The 21,888-nt window shown below is 44.0% G+C and overlaps 1 protein-coding gene across 2 annotated transcripts in view; it reads right to left on the bottom strand.

Annotated features, from left to right (window-relative positions):
- Nucleotides 1-3,844: 3,844 nt before the first annotated feature.
- The window catches only part of LOC119970137 (choline transporter-like protein 1), a 76,586-nt gene continuing 58,542 nt past the window's right edge, over nucleotides 3,845-21,888 (bottom strand). Inside the window, exons 11-16 of one of the 2 annotated variants that reach the window (XM_038804217.1) lie at nucleotides 20,190-20,346; nucleotides 19,980-20,063; nucleotides 15,364-15,501; nucleotides 11,842-12,078; nucleotides 10,773-10,841; nucleotides 3,845-6,709 (exon numbers count right to left, since the gene is read on the bottom strand). In XM_038804217.1, the coding sequence (XP_038660145.1) occupies nucleotides 6,686-6,709; nucleotides 10,773-10,841; nucleotides 11,842-12,078; nucleotides 15,364-15,501; nucleotides 19,980-20,063; nucleotides 20,190-20,346 (709 nt within the window). In that variant the 3' untranslated portion in view covers nucleotides 3,845-6,685. Of the gene's footprint in view, nucleotides 6,710-9,059; nucleotides 10,050-10,772; nucleotides 10,842-11,841; nucleotides 12,079-15,363; nucleotides 15,502-19,979; nucleotides 20,064-20,189; nucleotides 20,347-21,888 lie in introns of those variants that run through there. The other variant, XM_038804218.1, reaches the window with a different exon arrangement.

Raw genomic sequence — 21,888 nt, 5'->3', positions numbered from 1 at the left:
CACTGTCTGTGTGGAGTTTTCATGTTCTCCCCGTGTTTGCATGGGTTTCCTCAGAGTGCTCTTGCTTACTCCCACAGATGTGCAAGTTAGGTGGATTGAGTATGCTAAAATTGCCCCTCCGTGTCAAAAAAAGGGTTAGGTGGCTTATTGGTTTACGGAGATAAGGTGGGGCTTGGGCTGGGGCAGAGTCTTTTTATCAGAGGGTGGGTGGAGAGTTGATGTAGTGAGTCGATGATTTTATGTCAGATGGAGATGGAGAGCACAACTCTAGCACTCCCCCCTCATTTTCAAGGTGGCAGCATAGCCCCGAGCAGTTGCTACGTTGCAATCATCTCTCTACAAAGCTACAAGCAGCCTTTGCGCATCACTGGGCAGCATGGTAGCACAGCTCCAGGATCCCAGGTTTGATTCTCGGCTTGGACCACTGTCTGTGCAGAGTCTACGCACTCTCCCCCTGTCTTTGTGCGTTCCCTCAGGGTGCTCCAGTTTCCTCCCACAGACCAAAGATGTGCAGGTTAGGTGGATTGGCGATGCTAAATTGTGCTTAAGTGTCCAAACAAAAAAAGGTTGGGTGGTTACTGGGATAGGGAGGAGGTGTGGGCATAGGGAGGTGCTCTTTCCAAAGGCCAGTGCACTCGATGGGCCGAATGGCCTCCTTCTGCACTGTAAATTCTATGATCACACAGACTGAACAGTATTGTATGCAATCCATGTGCTCCAGGCAACCTTACCTTTTTAAAAAAAACAAGAGGCACAGTCCCTTTAAAGAGAATCTGTGCAGTGTCTGCACGTTCTCCCCGTGTCTGCGTGGGTTTCTTCCAGGTGGTCCGGTTTCCTCCCACAGTCCAAAGATGTGCAGGTCAGGTGGATTGGCCATGCTAAATTGCCCTTAGTGTCCAAAAAGGTTAGGAGTTATTGGATTACGGGGATAGGGTGGTGTGGGCTCCAAGGACCGGTGCAGACTTGATGGGCCGAATGGCTTCTTTTTGCACTGTAGGTTCCATGTAGCAGCCAACCTACTACAGGGATAGGGTGGAAGTGAGGGCTTAAGTGGGCCGGTGCAGACTCGATGGGCTGAATGTCCTACTTCTGTATGTTCTGTGTTCTATGTTCTAATGGAGTGAAGGCTGCTGGATTATCACAGTGGAAGATTCCGGCTGAAGGAAGATGTCCCAATTTGGCATAGAGAGGGCTCTCTGATTCAGTGACATAGAGAGGGCTCTCTGATTCAGTGACAGAGAGAGGGCTCTCTGATTCAGTGACATAGAGAGGGCTCTCTGATTCAGTGACATAGAGAGGGCTCTCTGATTCAGTGACAGAGAGAGGGCTCTCTGATTCAGTGACATAGAGAGGGCTCTCTGATTCAGTGACATAGAGAGGGCTCTCTGATTCAGTGACATAGAGAGGGCTCTCTGATTCAGTGACACAGAGAGGGCTCTCTGATTCAGTGACACAGAGAGGGCTCTCTGATTCAGTGACATAGAGAGGGCTCTCTGATTCAGTGACATAGAGAGGGCTCTCTGATTCAGTGACACAGAGAGGGCTCTCTGATTCAGTGACACAGAGAGGGCTCTCTGATTCAGTGACATTGAGAATGCTCTCTGATTCAGTGACATTGTCCTGGAGGCATGAGTGACATAAGTGAAGACCAGCAGAGATGTCATATTTCCGTCGAGGAGCAGGAAGCCTTTGAGGCACAGTCTCAGAAGGGAATGGGAGGAAGTGGCAAGGGTGGTTAGCAAACAAACAAAACGTTAGTCCAGCGATGGTGTGAATGCAGCACAGCGTGCAGCTCTTTGGCCTTTAGAGATGTTAGCCTTTGACTTGCCCTAACCTCAAAAGCGAGGCAGCACAATTATAAGTAGTGATGAAGCCAAAGTGGAAATATAGCTATGATTAGATCATGGTGGTATGGAGTATTAAAGCAAAAAGAGACTCACTTCTGAATTCAGCACATCCATCAGCTTTAGAATGCTGCAAGAGCCCTCCCCTTATTTGCTTTGTTTCCATTTTCTTTTTGGTCCGTGGACCCATATTCGGAATGTGCCTTTAAGCAGAGGACTCCAGCTGAAGCAGCCTGCTTGTCTGGACATTGTGTTCCCAGGTTTTGTATTTTGGAGAGGCAAAACAAACTCATCGGCGCTGAGTGAATCTTCGGAACCGCTTTTGGAGGAAGTCGGCTTGATTGGCTAATTGGTAGCTCATGGGTTAGCCAGGAACGGTGTACTGCCTGACAACAGTCATTGATTGGTTTCTGAACTGGGCTGATACTTTTATACTTTGGAAGTGAAAGGGAGTCTCTCCCTCTGCTGAAGTATCGAACTGCTTTCGGGTTTGAAAACCATGAGTGCCTGGCACATCCTTGCTGTCAAACTGAAATGATCCTGATTGCGCAGAAGGGAAAAAAAACCTTTCCAGAAGTCTTTAAACCCTCGAGGGAAGAGGTGCTGTGTTTTCTCCGTCCCTCTGCTGCTGGTTGCCTCATCGAGTCCCTACAGTGCAGAAGGAGGCCATTCGGCCCATCAAGTCTGCACTGACACTCTGAAAGAGCACTCCACCCATACCCACTCAACCATCCCCATCTGCTTAACCTGACCTACACATCTTTGAACACTAATGGGCAATTTTGTGTGGCCAATCCGCCTAACCTGCACATCTTTGGAAAGGGAGGAAACTGGAACACCTGGACGAAACCCATGCAGACACGGGGAGAACGTGCTAACTCCGAACAGTCACCCAAGGCCAGAACTAACCCGGGTCCCTGGCGCTTTGAGGAGTGGGGGTTAGGTAAGTTGCATTAGATAGTCAGTTGTATTTTTTGCCTCCTGAATCATAATACTGTATATAATAAAAGGTTACTTGTGTTAAAGTTACAAACCTGGTGACCGCGGTTTATTGAGCTCAACCAAGAATCGCAAGTATTTTAAAATATCTAATTTCACTTGTGTTGAGATTCCAGGTCAAGTGGGGCTGGAACTGACCGTACCCTAGCCCAGGGGAGAGTGAAAATGCTTATCATAGAAACAACAGTGGAAACTTGGACCACATTGTTTCTGTTAATCTTGAAAAGACACCAGAACAGCTCAACACTATAAAACACAAGATTGTCAGAGTAACGTTTAAAAGGTGATAGATTTTTGGAGCGGGGCGGGGGGGAATATTTATGAACTGACTGATGGGTTAAAGAATGAACAGATTGACAAAGATAAATGCAGCATAATAAATGCCACAAAAACGTAGACTACTTTACTCAACAGTTCAACTTCTTTTCAAGTGTCTCCCCTTCATTGACATGTTAAATCCATATCAAAATGCTAAATTACACTGAACTATGGGCAGGGAGCAGGACTGAAAGACTTGGGCTAGATTCTCCGCCCTGCCACATTTCTGTTCCACCCCATGGGCGGGATGCTCCCTTACGCCGGCTTGTGGGGCAGCCCCACGCTGTCGGGAAACCCGCGGGCTGCTGGCAAAACAGAGCATCCCGCCGGCAGAGAATCCAGCCCAAGGTGCAATCCATCTGCTTGCTCTCAGAATCATAGAGCCCATCTCAAAATCAAAGTCTCTGTGCGATCCCACACCAGTCCTTGGTATGGAGAATTGCTCTGCCTGGGTTCGGACATTTTGTAATTGTCTGGATCCAATTTGTCACGCTCCTTAAATACTGGGTATTGACGTGCTTCCTTTTTGAAGTCGAGTAATCCTACAGCATCGTTGACCCATTAGCAACTGGAAAGAATAAAAGGTTTCCACACGCAAAATAAAATCAAACCAGTGTCAAAATTAAATACAATATTTCACACATAATAAAAAAGAGTGATTGAGCTAATTAATGATACAAAGGTTTTCTATTAACAAAGGTTTTTTATTAACAAAATTTTAATATACAAATATTATAAAGTGATACATCATACATCAGAATTAAACTGCATGGTGTTAAATAAACAAAACCCAATCAGGAGTCAATGGAGTGCAAGTAAAAGTTCATGTTACACGACATCTTTACAGCCAATGAGAGAAATAATTTGAACACAACACACATGATTCTGTTTGTAGAATTTGCCTCTGGGACATCGAACAAAAATTCCACCCTGAGCAATTTCCAACTATTTGGTTCAATAGCATATTCTGGATGACTTCACATCTAGAAGACTGCAACTGTTACATGGCAAGCTGCTGTAATTACAATGGCAAAAGATAGCGAAAGTAGACGGAGACAGCTAACAAGAGTGTAAAACGCATCATTGGACGCAGCTACAGGTTAATCTCCCTCCAAACCTTTCCTTTCCTTTTCCTTTCCACTGGCTTAATTATTTGAATTGGCAAGTAACCATCTTTAATAGAGAAAGTCTCCATCCATGCACTCTTTTAAAAAGGCTTCCAATTAGAAACTTCGAATGCAAGTCAATTTTAGTCCCTTAAAACCCATATCGCTGCTTTTTCTAAACCGTATAGGTTGCACCGATGAGGAAATTCTGATTTCATTGTGGAGACACAATCCAGGAACGGACTGCACACACCTGGATTTCACCAATGTTTAGCTTAAATTTTCCGCACTGGTCTCAACTTCACTTCAGAAAGATTTCAGCAAACCCTGGTTTCTGTCCACACGCTCATTGACACCAAAGTCGAGCAGTGTTAACTGAGAACAGATAGTAGCATCAGTACAGTTACTGCAAATGCACTGTGGTAAGTGCACAACTTCATTATGTCAGTCTTTGCACCTCACCCTTTTTAAAGGGTTGAAAACATAATTCTTAAATTACTAGAAGAATCAACAACTATAAAAAATGCCTCTTTTGCAGCCCCCGATACACTTGGAAAAGACAATTATTGGTTTTCTAATGCCTATCTTTGCATACGGATCTTTATAGTTTAGCTTTCCTTTAATTACATTTACCAGGAGCTAAATTGCAGACTTCAAACATTAAGTAAAATTACTAGGAATTAGTAAGCCAGCTATTTTGTCCTTAAATTCACTAAACTCATGATTGGACTGTAGTATGATGCTCATTAAGCTCATGATTCAACCATAGTAGGAGGCTCACCACATAATTTGACCGCAGCCCTATCACGCTTCTCAATCCTGCCTCCCGCCAATGATATACCAGTGTCAAATCATCCAGAGTTCAGCAATGATGATTTAGATTTTCTGGAAATGTCCACTAACAATCATCGAAAGACAGCTCGGCAATACAAGAGAAGCACAGAGAGCTGGACGTTGTTCACAGTTGAATTTCGTGGTGGCAGTGTACCAAAGTTTTAGGAATGTTTCACTGCATGATTTTACCTTATCTTCTGCTTCATTTTAAGATAACTTGTCAAAGGGTAAATAAAAATGGCAAAGAAAACTCCACTTTATTTGGCAGCCAATGCCAATGACTGGTTGGCTGGCTCAGTATCTCTTTGCAGTAACTTTCCATGTCGGTTAAACATGGCCACCCCTGTACAGCATATTCAACCAGGCTGCCCCAAACCCAATAACCCCCGACGCCCCTGTCCTCAGTCACCCTGGATTTGCAAAGTGGATAATTACTTAAAAGTGGTGAAAAGGGAACTCCTCCAATGGAGCTTCACCCAGGCCATAACATCTTTTTAGTTTTATCTATGTCTTTTCTTCCCTTTCCCAGCATTCCCTAGCTACACAGCACTTCACCCATCTAAAAAGGTATTATTCAATGGCAATCTGTGAGCTTCACCAGATTGTTTGGGTGGCAGCAAGCATGGCATCATGCCCATCCTTTGGGCTCAGTCAGCCTCCATACATATGCACTACCAGCAAGGGCCTGTTGAGGGCAACCAGGAGTCAGAACGCTGGCCAACTCTCATTTTCTCCAATCAAACGTGGTGCCCGGTCTACTATCTTGGCTCTGGTCAGCCAACTTAGGGACGGCCAGATAATGTGCCTCAGGGGCCTGCGCGTGATCTATACGGTTCAACTAGTCGGTGGATGAACCCTGGTCAGGGAAATGCTTTTTAAGTCGCGCATTTGGAAAACGAACCGCCCATCTTGCATCCCTTGCTAGTTAGGTTTACCCGCGTTTCATTTGTGACACTCATCTTGCATCGGGTCACCTGCCCACTTCCGAGGGATCCTACAGCTCTGTTAGTTTGACTGATGAAAACAAGTGACTGAAACGGGGACAATTTTATCCTGAGTGTTTAGTATGGTGATTTCATTACGAATCTAGCAACAGGACAGGAGTGAGCTGCACAGCCTCGAGAGAGAGAGAGAGATTATTTATAATATTATTATGCCATTCATAATAATCTGTATTGCCGTGCTGCCGTTTTACAAAATATTCTGCAGGAACCACATAAAAAGAATACAAGCATTACCTACAAAGCATAATATAGTGTTTATAGTATTAGAAAAGATTCACCCATACTAAGGTCGAGGACAGTCTATGTTAATTGATTTTTTTTTTAGGCGAGGCAACTGAAACCAAATCGCTTTTGCTTTCAAAGGGTTCCATTGTTCTGTAAATTGGCAATATTCCTGTTACAAATTAAAAATATATATCTTACAAGCAAGTTTTTATATCTTTTTTTTTTTAAAAAAGCACATTTTCGATCCATTCTACTCCCTTTCACGTTACAGTCTAATTAGGGATTCACACAAAAATACAACAATTTATGAAGCCCTGTGTTGTATTGCCTGCTGTGTTGTGGAGATTTGCTGTAATCAAGCGTTTTCCGCTCCAGAGGCCTAGAGGAAATAAATAGCCACACAGTGCAATCTTAGAGACTACGTGAAACTAAAGCATTAACATTGGATTTGGAAGAACAAGTATCCCTTTTATTCCTGGCTCGTTTAATCACAAATTCAGTGCACCTCACTACATAGACGTCCCAAGATGTTTTGAAGCTCATTTACAAGCCTCTCCAGATAGCGTCACTATTTCTTTCCCCCAGTCCTGAAAGATGGTAGGATACTGCCGTTCGATTATAGGCAGCCCTGTGGCATCTTTAGGACTATGCCAGCACTTTATCAACCAAAACATTTCGTAGGCAGCCGTATTGATTGCTGGTGCAATGACTGGTCCTTAATCGTTACGGTCAAGATAATGAACCCTTTCAATCAATGCAAAAACCCAATTTCTGCAGCGGAAAACGTACTGAAAAAGGAGGACTTGCATTTATTAATACAGTTTTTTTTAAATCACCATCGGACACCTCAAAGCACTGCCCAGATTCTGAGTTTTAGAAGTTTTTTTGAAAAATACAATCCTTCATTGAGTTAGGTCACTGAAGCACTCTGCATCAAGAATTTGACTAATATTTTAATGAACTTAGACTATGTCCTTCCCCTCCACCTTACAGCCTTTTTAAAAAAAAAATACCCTGTAGATTGCCTCAATGCAAAGACCCTTCCTCAATCTGCAATCCCCTACCCAAACCGTGGCATCTGTCGCCTGTTCTTTATCGACACATCTTGTTGCAATCTCTCCCAGCTACAGTATAATATCCATGAGCATTCCCTCTCTTTAGTTGCACTGAAGAATCAAGTGGACTAGAAACGTCAACCGTTTTCTCTCCCTACAGATGCTGCCAGATCTGCTGAGTTGCTCCAGCATCCTCCGTTCTTGTTTTAACTAACTTGTTCAGCTGATATCTCTGGTCATGTATTCAATCACCCATCTATGGGGTAGCCTGCATTTATCATCTTTTTGTTGAGAATTACCCAAAGGAACCATCTGCCTCAAGGAAACGGCCAGACGCCACTCATCGAGCAAGAACCTTACCTTACTTCCACATTGACCCATGTCACTATGACACCTACACACATTTAAATGTGAAAAAGTCTGCCTTGCTGGTTAAAAGTCTCTTTCAAAATGTCACTAATTTTGAGAAAAGTTGTACTCATCACAGAAACGTTACAGAGCAGGGGAAGGCCATTCGGCCCATCATGCCTGTATCAGCTCTCCAAATAAGCATTGTTTGGTGCTACTCCCCTGCCTTCTCCCCATTTTCCTGCTCATTGTTTATAGTCAAATAATACAATGCCCTCTTGAATGCCTCGATTGAACCAGTCTCCACCACACTTCCAACTCTGCATTCCAGACTCCCAAGTTATTTCTTGCATTGCATTTGCTTCCTTTGCAAATCACTTTTTAAATCTGTGGTCTCTCATTCCCAATCCTTTTACAAGTGAGAACAGTTTTTCCCTATCTACTCTGTCCAGCCCCCACATGATTTTGAACATTTCTATCAAATTTCCTCTTGGCCTTCCCATTTCCAAGGAGAACCCAGTCCCAACCTCTCCAATCGATCCTCATGACTGAAGTTTCTCATCCCTGGAACCATTCTTGTAAAACTTTTCTGCGTTCTCTCCAATGCATTCACATCCTTCTTAAAATGTGATGTCCAGAGCTGTACACGATATTCCAGGTGAGTCTATACTAGTGTCCTGTATAAATGCAGCATAACCTGTTGCTGCAATGCCATGAGCTTGTCATCAGATTGTGTGTCAGACAGACAGAGGCCGAGAGCAAAAGAGAGTGGCAGAGTGAGTGCATATTTCTAACGAGTCCCCTATTGCGGAGATCTACACCATCATGGAGTGGTGAGTATCACTCTAGCTTCAAGATCAAAAGATTGTGGATTGAATCCTCAATTCAGAGATGTAGTCCTATCCTGAGAGAGTTCTGCGCTGTCAGAGATGCAGTCCAACAGGCGAGATATTAGATCAAAGCCCCGCCTGCCCTTTCAAGTTGACGTGGCGCTATTTCGAAGAACAGCAGGGTAGTTCTGGCAAACATTGATTCCTCAACCAACATCACTAAAACCATCATCTGGCCACCATCACGTTCCTGCTTCTGGGACTGGCGCTTTGCGCAGGTTGGCTGCTACATGGAACCTACAGTGCAAAAAGAGGCCATTCGGCCCATCGAGTCTGCACCGGCCCTTGGAAAGAGCACCCCACCTAAGCCCACACCACCCTATCCCCGTAACCCAGTAGCCCTACCTAACCTTTATGGACACCAGGGCGATTTATCATGGCCAATCCACCTAACCTGCACATCGTTGGACTGTGGGAGGAAACCGGAGTATCTGGAGGAAACCCACGCAGACACAGGGAGAGCATGCAGACTCCGCACAGTGACCCAAGCCGGGAATCGAACCTAGGTCCCGGGAGCTGTGCAGCAACACGGCTAACCACTGTGTTACCATGCCACCCCTGAGAATCAGGTTGGCTGTTCCTAAAGAACATTGATCATGTTACAAAAGTACTGCATTTGCTTCTGATAATTTGAAAGGTACTAGATAAATGCAAGTTTCCACTTCTTTAAGAGAGTTTTCTTTTAAGTACACAAGTCGGCAACCTTTTATATACATTTTTTTTTTAAAACAAGCCAACAATATAGGAATACTTGCACTGAATACAAATTTATGCACAGAAAACATACAGAATGTAGTAACATGCAATATAAAAGCTGAAATGATAAAGGGCAATAAAGTCAAGGTGTGAAAGAACGTTAGAAAGAAATTTGCTACGTCCTTGCAGCAACGAGGCAAAAACGAAATGAAAGATAAAAGACAGTTGAAACCAGCAAAGGAAATGTGGTTCAATTGCACAGTTCCGTAACAAATCTACCATCCCAACTTCAACACTTAAGTGATGAGAAAGGGTGCACCAGGAGATTTTAAAATGCCAAAGTTTGAAGGTACAAATGAACAAAGAAAAAAATTGTTTCAAAGAAGGAGTGTTATTTTATCATTCCAGACTTCGGAAAATTTGCTGTGTCTGTAGAAGTGGAATTAACATCCTTTTAAAAAAAAACTTACAAAATAAAAGCAACCAGATCACACCATTGCACCGCAAGATTTTGAACAAGAGACGACATAATACTGAGCAAAACATCTGAACACATTGCCGTGCACAAATATGAATTCCATTCAGCCAATTATTTACATCCTTTTCAGTCAATACAAAAGAAAAAAAAAGTTTTTAAAAAAATAAAAGCCTGCTTGTTCCAGCTTTAAAAGCCAAAAATTGGTTGTTGCTAGTGTGATCTGGCCATACATGAAGCTGAGTAAATCTACTCCTAGATTTAAACAAATAAAAAAAATTGGTTAATACAACTTGAACTTGTGCCAAGCAAACAATGAGGTATATTGCCAGTGGGGAAACCCTGAATTGTGCACGGAACAGCAATTAACCTCCACCAAAGAGGTATGGTTCGGAATCCCAGCACTGATGCTTCTTAATCCACCGGCTGTCTTTGTACAATTTTTTGCCAAATCACGGAAGGGGCTACCAGATGCTACACTGCATGGCTGCTTCTCAGCAGGGGTGTAATGTTTATTGGCTAATACATCCTTGCAAAAGTGTTTCTTTCACTAGATGATCATGGCAACAATGATTAGGGGAGCCTACAATGCAGAATATAGCCAAATATGCAGGGCAAGTTATTAATTGTGTCGACAATATAAGTGACAGGAGTAAACGGCCATGTCTGGTGTAAACGCTGGGCTTTTATTCTTTACAGTGCACCACAATCGGAAACAAGGTGTGCACGCTTCTGAAAGACAAGTGCGACTCAGCCCACACAGTGTCAGCTAACGGCTACTACAGACGGAGTGCGGAAGAAGAAAAATAATTCTCCCATCCAGCTGATGGGCAGATAGAGAAAGAGAAAGATCAGGACATCCTGGGGGATGAACAAAGCAAAGACTTCACCCGAGTGAGCCCAGTCTACAAAGATAGAAAGAGACAGGTAGTAACAGTGAAATTCTTGGAGTATGGCCAACTCCTCACCGGCACCTACCATTGGTTTCATCTCTGCTCCCCGAGCATCAACTGACCGCATTGCCTTCCTGCTGTTGTCCATGAATTCCTGAAAGAGAAACAAGGCAAACCACTGAAAGTTGGAGATGCATCTCAGAGTCACCACTGCTGGGGACTAATGCTACTTGAAAAACAATTGATAATGGGCGGGATTTACCGACCAACACGCCACGTGTTTTTGGTGGCGGAGGCAGTACAGCCAGCGGGATTTCCCGTTGACTGCATCCCCCTCATCTCTAGAAAACCCGTGTGCCATCGGCGGGACCGGAGTATCCCACCGGCGTGTACAGCCGGCAAACTGACCTATATTTCTCTTTGGCGCCCGTTCACATTAATAAGTCACAGTAAGAAGTCTTACAGCACCAGGTTAAAGTCCAAGTTTATTTGGAATCGCTAGCTTTCGGAGTGGTAGCTCCTTCATCAGCTGACTTCATCACTCACCTGATGAAGAAGCTATGCTCCGAAAGCTAGTGATTCAAAATAAACCTGTTGGACTTTAACCTTCTGTTGTAAAACTTCTAACTGTGACCGCCCCAGTCCAACGCCTGCACCTCCACCTCCACATTAATAAGTCAGTTAGTTATCCATTTCATTAAGGTTAAGAAAGAAAGAATTTCTGTCCTGCCAATGTAGGTGTTTCAATTGCAAATTTAAGCCTTAAGTTCACTAAAACGTGTGCAGCGATGTTAAAACAGCTTTGGGACAAGCTTCTACAAAATCAGTTCCACGTTTCAACTCATTATCTACCAATGTCAACTTGCATCCAAAGGAGCACTACTGTTTTTTGGCAGAGCTAGTGAGAAGAGGTTAAGGCAGCAGCATTGAGGAATGAAATCTATAACTCATCGTTAAAAACACTTGGACAGATCAGAGGCAGAACCTCCAAAGCTGTAAATCGCAGGTTGGTGCAACGCAGGCACAAGTCCAAGATTCCCAAAATGGGAAAATCCCAATCTCAAATCCGGCATAAAACACGGCAATGTAGTGCTCACACAAACCACTGGCAACTTCTTTAATCGGGACACTCATGAGAGCTCTCCATAACTTACCATTAAACTTTTATCCATGTAATACTCGCGCCCAGGAGACCCATCATTGTTCTTGGAGTCAACAGCGAAGCAGAGGAAAAGAACGTCTACCACCATCTCGTACGTGGACAAGAAGCAGTGAGACACAAAGAAGGCAAACAGGCAAACAATGATGAGCGGTAGGACCCACACTGTGTAATCACGCTGGTGGTTGAGCAGTAGGATCCCGATAAAACCCGTGATTAATACAATGAGCACCTGAAAATTAACAGATGAACAATAGGTCACTTAATGGCATCAGAAACAAACACTGCAAAGGTTACAAACATTTTACAACTGTGTTGATTTTCTGTGTGCATGCTTTGAGTGTGGAGGTCGTTAAACATGTGCCTTAGTTGACAAACCGTTTGGGAAAATAAAATCTTCAAATCATTTTGCAGTACTCTTAAATAACCAGATGGGGCACAAGCTTCTCAGTAAAATGGCTGTGGTCATCACACATCTTTTTTCAATTCAAATAACCAGCTAAACTTTCAAATATTAATGAAGTGGCTCCTTGAGTGCACTTAAGAGATTGGCACCACTGCAGGACTAATGGACAATCGGGGCTTTGCCAGGAATTTTAAATCTATTTTCGTGTTGCAACGGACAGAAGTTACAATAGATGTGTTTGAGCCAACGTCGTGACTGCTCAGTTCCAGTGCTTCACTCTGTTGCCGGGGGGGGGGGGGAGAAGATGATTTAGGAGGATAGGCAAAGGGGCCATGGACCACAAACCAGGATTTATTTTACCATCTTGGGAGTAATAACTCTCGCCAGTTGTGAATTGTTTTGTGCAAAATTAAGAAAGGGAAATTATAAATTGGGCATTATAATTGTTATAGGAATGCCGATCTTTTAAGAATGTAATCATTAAATAATGGGCAGCACGGTAGCACAGTGGTTAGCACAGTTGCTTCTCAGCTCCAGGGTCCCAGGTTCGATTCCCGGCTTGGGTCACTGTGTGTGTGGAGTCCGCACGTTCCCCCAGTGTCTGCGTGGGTTTCCTGCGGGTGCTCAGGTGGGTTGGTCTTTCTGGTGCGGACCCGTTGGGCCAAATCAGCCGTGCCACGGAATATGGCATGAAGTATCCAGGTGCACAATTAACGAGGGCATGGCCAGGAGTTTTGCTTGTTTTCCCACTGGTCTCCACAGTGGGAAACATTCCAGTTTCCCACCCCCACTGAAGGCGGCAATTTGGGCATCTTTAGATATTGGACATTACACTGTAAACTGTTTTTTAAAACTTTAGTTCCATTATATGGGCAGCACAAGTGGCTAGTACTGTGGCTTCACAGCGGCAGGTCCCAGGTTCGATTCCCCGCTGGGTCACTGTCTGTGCGGAGTCTGTACGTTCTCCCCGTGTCTGCGTGGGTTTCCTCCGGGTGCTCCGGTTTCCTCCCCCAGTCCAAAGATGTGCAGGTTAGGTGGAGTGGCCACGCTAAATTGCCCTTAGTCTCCAAAAAGGTTAAGAGGGGTTATTGGGTTACGGGGATAGGGTGGAAGTGAGGGCTTAAGTGGGTCGGTGCAGACACAATGGGCCGAATGGCCTCCTTCTGCACTGTATGTTCTATGTTCATATCTTCAGTTCTGACATCTTGAGAGACAAGCTGCCAATTTGTAAAAAGACACCCCAAGGATGCAATGTGTTAGTTGGCGCCAGCTGTTAGGCAGAAAGTCCGCAGGTGTTAAATAACAATGTAGGACAGGTGCCATTTGCTCTGGCTCCAGGGTGTCTGCCGATAATGACAGGGATGGGTGATGGATAGCATCCATACCACAGAAGAGCCACAAAACAGCAGGGAGGAAGGCGATTCATAGCTACACCCCAGATATCAGCCCACTGATATCACTAAGCAAGACAGCATTTGTGCCTTTGAAGTGATTGGATAGTTTAATTAAGCATGCAGACCTCTAATGAGATTGATGAATTATTCTCATAAACTATCCATGCTGGAACCTTAATCGACAGTCATGATTGGACATAGATAACTAGTAATAAATGATTGGTACATAGTCAAATCACCAAAGTATATCATTCTTGAACCTTGGCGTCCCAATTTGGAATGCCAATAGACCCTGCTAGTAAAGCTTGAATTAAAGGACTAGTTTTTACACTTCAAGAGTCTTTGTCTCGTTTCTCATGAGAGGAAGAGTGAAGTACACCAAGGTCGAATAGCTGTACTTTTCTCTGCAGCACCCAAGTCTCGAAGTGGGAGAATCCTGCCCATTGTTTGTTTTTTGTGTTGCTGCAAGATTGGCCAATAGGCCAAGCACCAGAAACCGTCACAGAAAGTCCATCAACAAAGCAGATGGAGGTTTAAGATAAAGCAGTTAGAATCTTTTCAGTAGTTTGGAATTGTCATCCAACTTCACTCCTTTTGAGTTAAGCTCACAATCTTTGCTGTGACTCTACGTACACTTGAAAAGTCACTATGCAAGTTCAGATTGACCCGTCACGTCAAAGATTTGAAGCCTCAATGGAAAGAGGAGACTTTTCAAAGCTGATTCTCTCACTACTGAGGCTATTAAAAAAAAACGTAAAATCTTTCAAATAAGCAAGCGACATCAGCCTTCGAGAGGAGATTTTTCTTTCAAACAGTTAATGTTTTACTGTTTATGTTAAAAAGCACATTTAGCTGCTTTGTATTAACTCCCTTAATGAAATCACATGCTCCACAACACAAAAGGGAAGGCATTTCGATTGATCATCTTCATCTGATTTTTGCAGCAAAACATACCAAGCAATGTAAACCAGCAACTTGAGTGGTGGAACGCTCTATTCCAAGGCTGTATGAAACCCCCCCATTCCCAAACTGTATGAAAATCCCACACTCCCCATTCTCCCCCCTCCTCCCCACGGTTGCCGGACTGTAACACACTTCCTCCACTCTGGGTTACTTAGAACATAGAATGCAGAAGGAGGCCATTCAGCCCATCGAGTCCGCACTGACCCACCCAAACCTCCACTTCCACCCTATCCCCATAACCCACTAACCCCTCCTAACCTTTTTGGACACTAGGGAAAATTTAAATTTAGCATGGCCAATCCACCTAACTTACACGTCTTTGGACTGTGGGAGGAAACCGGAACACCCGGAGGAAACCCTCGCAAGTCTTCACTAGAGCATTAAATGCCATGCCATATAGAGTTTAAGTCATTCCATCCCAGGAAAGAAAATGAGGAGAGACAAATTCGCTCCACAAACACAGAGAATCTTCACCTAGCCATTTTGCCTCACGTTGCAGAGAAATGCAGTGTGTTCCACAGTAACTTCATTTTAAATTGGGCCGTAAATACAAATCCATAATGCATTTGGAATTAATTCCCCCCCCACTTTAAAAAAAATACTCTTTTAAGAAACCGAACATGGAAATAAAATCTTTTGAGGCTTGTAAACCTGCGATTAAAACAGGGTCAGACCTAAAATGGTGCAAGGGTCTGCCGAGATCAGGGTTGCTTTAAAACAGAAACACAACGGGCGTCACCCTAAAAATACAAACCTTTCCCAGAAACAGCACAAAATCACCGACTGTGTTTATAGAAGCCACTCTTAAAGCATTTTCCACCAGGATCAGTAAGGCATCCTTGGCGGACGTGCAGAAGTTGGTGCTGTTTATGGCCGTCGCCACATAAGCGTTCTGTCAAAATACAACACATTTAAAAAGCCATTAACGCAACAAAGGAAAAACCCTTTATTACTTGACAAAATAACTCACCGGCAGGAGAATCGTTCTGTCTGACAAGCTGAAAAATCTCCATTGCAGCGTTAGCAGTGGCATCGGAATGACCATCCAGTATAGAAAGTTAAGTGTTCTGTGAAGAGTGTCTGAAATGCACTTACATTATACCTCAGCCTCCACCGACAAACAACTCAACGCTTTCCTCTTGTTGCAGCTCTTTTGACTCTTCTCTTACTGTTAAATTGACCACTGAACCACTTTTTTGTTGCCCTTGACGCAGTTGATTAATTTTCTCTCCTTTTGCTTCTCTGGCTTTCTAATATTTTCCTTTTCTCGGTTCTCTTTACATTGGCCCTGGCTCTCATTTTTATGATCTACTCAATGAGCACGAAGTTATTCAACCTCAAATTTTAATTTGAACTATTCATGCATTTCCATCCATGGAAATCAGCCTGCTATACACTCCCAATTACCTTACTGGAAAAGGAACTTTGTCCCCTTTCTGCTACTGTTTAACATCTCTTACTACTATTCATGATTTTGAACGTCTCTAATATATCGCCTCTTAACCGCCCCTGTTCTAAGGGAGGAACACCACGCTTCCCTCGTCATCTATTGGGAGCAATCTTTGTATTTGTCTATTTTCTTCTCCCTCCTAACCAGGCCTCTTAATTTTTCCATCATGAAATATTAAAGATAAGCAAGGGTGGCACGATGGCACAGTGGTTAACACCGCCGCCTCACAGCTCCAGGGACCTGGGTTTAATTCCGGCCTCGGGTGACTGCGTGGAGTTTGCACATTCTCCGTGTCTGCGTGGGTTTCCTCCGGGTGCTCTGGCTTCCTCCCATAGTTCCAAAGATGTGCAGGTTAGGTGGATTGGCCATGCTAAATTGCCCCATGATAATAATAATAGTAATCGCTTATTGTCACAAGTAGGCTTCAATGAACAAAGAACAAAGAAAAATTACAGCACAGGAACAGGCCCTTTGGCCCTCCAAGCCTGCGCCGATCCAGATCCTCTATCTAAAACTGTTGCCTATTTTCTAATGATCTGTATCCCTCTGCTCCCTGCCCATTCAAGTATCTGTCTAGATACATCTTAAATGACGCTATCATGCCCGCCTCTGCCATCTCCGCCGGCAATACGTTCCAGACACCCACCACCCTCTGCGTAAAGAACTCAAGCACACACGGCGCATGGCAGGTCTTGTTCACAGCTTTATGAAAAATAAACTCCCATAAGAAAATGCGAAAACATTTTTGTTGCAGTGTTTCACTAATCAATATTGCATGATTTTAACCAGAAAGGAAACACTACTCGATACTCGAGATAATGAATTAGCGCCAATAGGCAATTTAAAAGGTCAGGGAAAACTTGAGGATCAAGGGCCGAAAAGCAGGTTCACCAAAGGTGGTCAGAAGGCGGAGAAATTTACGAGCGTTTGTTAGAAGCTATGCTTAACTTGGCGAATTGAGCTGGGACGGACCATCGCCGTAGCTCATCAGCAACGACCTGGATTCAATGCAAAACCTTCAAATTTTTCAAGTGACATCAGCTGAGAGGGGTCGAATACGGAGGACACAGTTCAAATGGTAGAATGAGTTGGACAAAGTGTGCAAGTAGGAAAAACAACGAGAGATTCAACGTAATGCAGAACAGTGTAAAATGCTGCAGAAAAGGGAAGGAAAACAAATGAGGCAAGTTCTCCGGAGCCATGGTAAAATAGCTAAGGATGATGCTAAAAGCATCTTAATAGGCGGGTTCTAAATGTGTCCAACCTGACAGAATAGCATTAGCGAAACTGACAGGACATGGAGCGAAGGTAGAAAAAAAAAAGCAGACTTTAAATTAAATTGTGAGAGTAGAACAAGGGGATACCAGCTTAGACTAGTAAATGGTCATAAAAGCAAAATGCTGGAAACTTGAAATTGAGACAGAAAATGCTGGAAAATCTCAGCAGGAGGCAGAGAATTAATTATTAAGGGAGTTGGGAAAGGCATTTTGCTCTGGGCAGTTAAATAGCAGGAGCAAGGCAACCGGTAGAAGGCAGCAAAGCAGAGGGAATAAGAACTGAAGAAAACAAACGCGGTTGAATAATAAACAGAAATCTAAACATACTCGGAATTTAGTGAGGGGTTTCGGGAGCAGCAAGGAGTTAGTAAAGCGCCGTAATACACACAATAGTAACTGGGTGGGTTAGCTTGAAACCAAAGTTAGGCAGCTGGGTAAATCAAACAACGGAATTAAATAAACAAGTAAGCTGGTGATTATCTAGTAAAGGAAGTGAACACAGAACAGGGTGGGGAGGACAATGGAGAGTGCAGTTCCGCAGTTGGACATCGGGTGGAGCAGTGCAACTCCTCTGGCTATTATCCGGACTGTCGAAACATTAAATTGTGATGAGAGAGGTGGTAGCAAATTCCCTCCACATCATGGAAGGACGGACGTTTCCTTCCAGCAAATGGTCTGTTGTTTCTGTCTGGATGGGAAAGACAGTCCACAGTAGAGCTCGAACACAGGATCTTTTAAAACACACCTGAAGTGCTGCAACTTCGCGACACTGGGCTGACTTGACAAGCAAATTGACAGCAAGGTTCCAGCTATCTCGGGGGGGGTGGGGGGGGGGGGGGGGGGGGGCGCACCTTCAAAGAGCAGTGGCCCCCACATTGACAGCCAGAACTCGGGGAATCCAAGGTTAGGCCGGTCGTCATTCTAGCTAACATTGGAAAATTGGAATCTGAACGTCGCAGTCGAACTCCTCAGCTGCAGCATTTCCCAGTCTGGGGCAATGGATTTTCCATTCCTGCTGGGATCATCCGGTCCCGCCGAAAGGCAATGGACTTTTGGCTGGGTCACCAAATCTCCTACCATAATAGGACAGGAAAATCCCAGGCCAGGGGGATGCTCTCCCAACACACTGGACACTGCTGCATGAACTGCAAGGAGAACGAGGGATCAGAAAGGTAAGGTAGTCACAAATGAACCGAATAAGAAATTCTGACGAAACTTTACTACCCAGTGATTTGAGTGGAATTTGCTACCGTAAGGAGCAATAATCAGCAAAAATTAAATTTAAGGAGAAGCTGGATAAACAGGAGAAAGGAATAGAAAGCTTTACAGATAGAGTTAGAGGCAAGCTGTCACAGGATCCAAGCTGGTTGTTGAAGCCAAAACGCAGGCACAGAGCTTTTCTTTATTGAGTTTGCTAACTTGTTCTGTCTCTTAGCGCTCCTCCCACACAACCCAGTATCCCAGCTATCCCCTATTTATAATGTTTCTACCCAGTTGTGGGGGAACATGTGCATATAAAGCAAATGAGATGGGCAGCACAGTGGTTAGCACTGCTGCCTCCTGGTTGCTGCCTTGAAGTTGCAGTCCCGCATTGACGGAAACAACACACACAAATTTAAACTCCACCTGTTGCCGCAGTAGGATGTGCTCAAAGGTGATTAATATCCATCGTACTGCTTCTTTTAACCTTAATAATGCAATTGATGTGTCAGTGACAAAGCTTAATAATGCAACTGACGTGACATTAACAAAAACGGAAGAGGCTCACTTGGAGGATAACTGAGCGGCCCATTTCCCTGCTGTGCTGTTTTATCTATCTGCATTAAAAAACTGGAACAGCCAACTGGAAATGGATGTCATAAACAGCAATAATTGCAGGTAGGTGGGTGGCAGCGAGAGGCCAGTGGTGCAGGAAAGGGTGCAGGACCGTCTCAGGCAAGAGGTCAGAGCGGCTGGTCGGACAGCCAAATGACGAGGGCAAATGTTCGGCCGGACAAAGTGGCAGCAATCAGCAACGGCACGCAGCACCAGTTTCTCAGACTCTGCTGGAGGTGGCGAAGGGATCATTCTCTTGACATAAACTAAGTGGCAGCTTCTCTGGCATTGACAACGGCTGGCGAAGGGCAAAATAAAACTATTTGGGTGACCCAAATTAACTTAAACGACAGGTAATAATTGAATTCAAGAAAATGAAGCCAGTTCAGCAGTAGCCTCGAATATTAGGCATGCAAAAGGCAATATAAAAATTAGCTCCAAATTAATTCAATAGGCCATTTGATAAAAGTAAATCAGAAGACGTTTTCCTGTTGAACTGTTGACGAGAGTTGAGAAGTGAGGGGGGGGCAGGGGGGGAAAGAGAGATAAGGGAGGACTGAGGTCAAGCGATAAAAATGCGGGCCAAATAGATCGTATCCAGTAGCGGCGGCACGTGGCGCAGTGGTTAGCATTGGGGCTACAGCACTGAGGACCCGGATTTGAATACTAGACTAGATATACATCTACTGTATAAACTTAATACACAGTCAAATAAATATCGCACAAGAGTTGTGTTTTTCAGAGTAACAGGCTATTTAAAAAGGCTCATGTTGCAGATTTAACGGACTACAAAACCGGAATTCAAGTGAATAATGAATAAAACCTTACCCTATTCAGGTACATCAGGCATTTTTCTAAACACCAAAGGCAGCATATACATGCCTTCAGCATGCATTTTGCAACAGCATTTTCCTAGACACAAAAAAAAAGCAATTAAAGATTCTTCTGCCAGTGCAACTATCGGTGTCAAACATGAACAGTTGTTCCAACGTAACACTGAAGTTAAAAGTTTTAATGGTCCCACAAACAACTTTTTACCTTGCCTTTCAGCTGGTTGTGAACATACATGAGGATCAGCCGTGGGATCTTTACTAAAGTGATGATGAAGGAACCTTTGGCCACTGTTCCTAGATGGTATCTAATCAGTCGACATATAGAAGAAAGAATTGGAATCCCTGGTATGTTTCTCTTGTCCCTGTGCAAATGGAAAACATGATCTGGATTTCAGAATGCAAACTATCAAGGGAAAGCATTATAATTATGAGAGAAGACAAAAGATGTTTTTAGGAGTGGAATCTAGAATCTCTCACGTGACAATCATCTGGGGGAATTCTGAAGAGACATCCACAAACATTCGCTTGGGATTCAGAGTGGGAGAGTGTATTTTCCCACATTCATCTGGTGTGCTTTAAAGGGACTTTGTATTATTGAGAACATTGTAGATGAGGCACAAGTCAGGAGTGTGATGGAATACTCCTCACTCGCCTGGATGAGGGCAGCTCCAACAACACGGAAGAAGCTCAACACCATCCAGGACAAAGCAGCCCGCTTGATTGCTCCTCCTTCCACAAACATTCAATCCCACCATCACCGACCAACAGTGACAGCCGTGTATACCATCTACAAGATGCACTGCAGGAACTCGCCAAGGTTCCTTAGGCAGCACCTTCCAAACCCACGACCACTACCATCTAGAAGAACAAGAGCAGCAGATTCCTGGGAACCCCACCACCTGGAGGTTCCCCTCCAAGTCACTTATCACCCTGACTTGGAAATATATAGCCGTTCCTTTGCTGTCGGAAAAGTCCCAGTGCTCCCTGCCTAACTGCACAGTGGGTGTATTTACCTCAGGGATTGCAGCGGTTCAAGAAGGCAACTCAAGGGGCAGCACACGGCGCAGTGGTTAGCACTGGGACTACGGCACTGAGGACCCGGGTTCGAATCCTGGCCCTGGGGCAGGGTCACTGTCCGTGCGGAGTTTACACATTCTCCCTGCGCCTGCATGGTTTCACCCCCACAACCCAACTATGTGAAGGTAAGGTGGAATGGCCACGCTAAATTGCCCCCTTAATTGGGAAAAAAAAAAAATTGGGTACTCTAAATTTATTTTATAAAAAAGGCAACTCACCGTCACTTTCAGAAGGGCAACTAGGAATGGGCAATAAATTCTGGCTTAACCAGTGACGCCCACATCGCACAAATGAATTTAAAAAAAACAATTCTGTGAATCTGTGAGCATGCTTCAAATAGGCGAAAAGAGAAATTCTCAGTGCTGAACTGATTCTTTTATTTCTGTGAATTCTGGCAATTTGGGAATAAAAGGAAATTATGATAATTGACCAATGGAGCAATCAGCGTTTGTTCACCGAACCTCAAATCAGCACTAAAGTACATAAATTATCCAGGCCTAGATGTTGCGACGGCCCAAGAGATCGCTAACCAAGTACATTTAATGTTAAAATAAAATACAGAAATTCAAATGTGGAAATAAAAGATCAATCTTAAAACTATGAAAAACGGACGGAGCAAACTTAAAGGTTCCTTTTCCAAAAACGTTTTCACTCATTAATACCACTCGAGAACTTCACAAGCTAAATAACGACGTGGGAACAAACTTTGTATGAGCCAGACACCAGAAACCTGAATGATGTGTCACTGACCACATGAACCAGTCGTGCCAAGTGCATGTGAGCTGTCATTGGAGGTCGCACAATAAGACACGAGATAGCAAATATAC

Source organism: Scyliorhinus canicula, chromosome 8 (genome assembly GCF_902713615.1).
Source record: "Scyliorhinus canicula chromosome 8, sScyCan1.1, whole genome shotgun sequence".
Lineage (NCBI taxonomy): Eukaryota > Metazoa > Chordata > Chondrichthyes > Carcharhiniformes > Scyliorhinidae > Scyliorhinus > Scyliorhinus canicula.
The sequence above is the reverse complement of the archived record's forward strand: the minus strand, read 5'-3'. Positions and strand labels throughout refer to the sequence as shown.